Consider the following 1,388-nt stretch of genomic DNA (forward strand, 5'->3'; position numbering starts at 1 on the left):
CTTGTGTCTATAAAGTGCAAGAGAATCAATATCATCTATCACCTTCAAACACCTGCATGAGTCTAACTAACCGGAGTCTACATTACACTTAGTGGCACTTGAACACAACCCAGGAAGAAGACGTGTCTTCACGTGGACGCTGAGACGTCTACTCTCCTCGATATACGACCACGTTCTTGTCCGTCTCATAGATCTTAATCTCGTAGAGCAGGCCGGGCGGGAGGACCTTCGCCATGTTGTCCCAAATGTAAACAGCCACGTTCTCAGTTGTGCTGATGGACGGAGAGAAAGGAAGAAAGTCATTAGGACACAAACACACACATGTAATTCTGCTGTCGACGTCAACCGAGAACGATACTCACCTGACAACGCTGGCAAAGTAAGGGACGTCCTTATCCAGGTTCTTATGGTCCAGTGGAGTCATGATGACGTCCTGCAGGATCAGTCAGTCAGTCAGTCAGTCAGTCTCAGAATAACACTTGAAATAAACCATCAAATACAACAGAGGAACATGAAACTCGCACAGAGTCGAGAGCTGAAACACAGAACTTGTAAGTGTCAGTGTTCAGGCGGTAACCTGGAGGACAAGTTTGTGTGTGTGTGTGTGTGTGAGACACTGATCAACTCTGACGATAATGTAAATGTTGCACCTTCCTGAAATTTCAATCTGTACAAAAAGCCTGAGTTTGTTGCTCGAGGCTTGAACGCGATGAGAGTGTTGTTGAGAAGATCTCACCTCGATGCATCTCTTCAAGTCCGTCAGGTTCATGACCATCCCAGTGAGACGATCGATCTGTACGGACCAACACAGGAGGAAGGTTCAACATCTGGTTAGGATTCTGTGTGTGTGTGTGTGTGTGTGTGAGACTCTGTCTAAATCTAAAACAACAACAACCCAAACTGTGTGTAAAGTATATTTCAGATCACTGAAAACAAAATCCAGTGGAGCAGCTGGTGATGAAACCGGACACTCACCTTCCCACGAACTGTCACCTCCACTGTGGACAGAGAGGAGAGCGGTGAATGAGTGGGAGACATTAAACAGCAGCTTTACAGTATTTCACTCTATAATATAATCACACAACAGGTGAATCAAACCTTTGTAGTTGTGTCCGTGTCCGTTGGGATTGTTGCATTTTCCATAGACGCGTTTATTCTCCTCGTCACTCAGGTGAACGCTGAAACAGACACCAGGTGTGTGAGCAGCGAACCTGTCTCTGTGTTTTCATTCATGTTCTGGATCCATGATTTCACAAGTCAAACAAGGAAAATGTGCCAAGCGTTTATTGACACGTGCTGCCTTCAGGTACATCAGGTACTCTCAAGCTTCTCATGTTAGAGTCACTACATTGTAAAAAAGTCATGTAGAAAAAGGATAAAAGACAAAA

The 1,388-nt window shown here is 44.9% G+C and overlaps 1 protein-coding gene across 1 annotated transcript in view; it reads right to left on the reverse strand.

Moving 5' to 3' along the window:
* Positions 1-6: 6 nt before the first annotated feature.
* pts (6-pyruvoyltetrahydropterin synthase) overlaps positions 7-1,388 on the reverse strand; it is a 2,539-nt gene continuing 1,157 nt past the window's right edge. The window contains exons 2-6 of the mRNA XM_023400184.2: positions 1,099-1,178; positions 976-998; positions 737-793; positions 363-433; positions 7-272 (exon numbers count right to left, since the gene is read on the reverse strand). Coding sequence (XP_023255952.1) covers positions 149-272; positions 363-433; positions 737-793; positions 976-998; positions 1,099-1,178 — 355 coding nt within the window. The 3' untranslated portion in view covers positions 7-148. The remainder of the gene's footprint in view (positions 273-362; positions 434-736; positions 794-975; positions 999-1,098; positions 1,179-1,388) is intronic.

This window comes from Seriola lalandi, unplaced genomic scaffold (genome assembly GCF_002814215.2).
Source record: "Seriola lalandi dorsalis isolate HSWRI2012SDOR001 ecotype SW California unplaced genomic scaffold, Sedor1 jcf7180002052206, whole genome shotgun sequence".
Taxonomy (NCBI): Eukaryota; Metazoa; Chordata; class Actinopteri; order Carangiformes; family Carangidae; genus Seriola; species Seriola lalandi.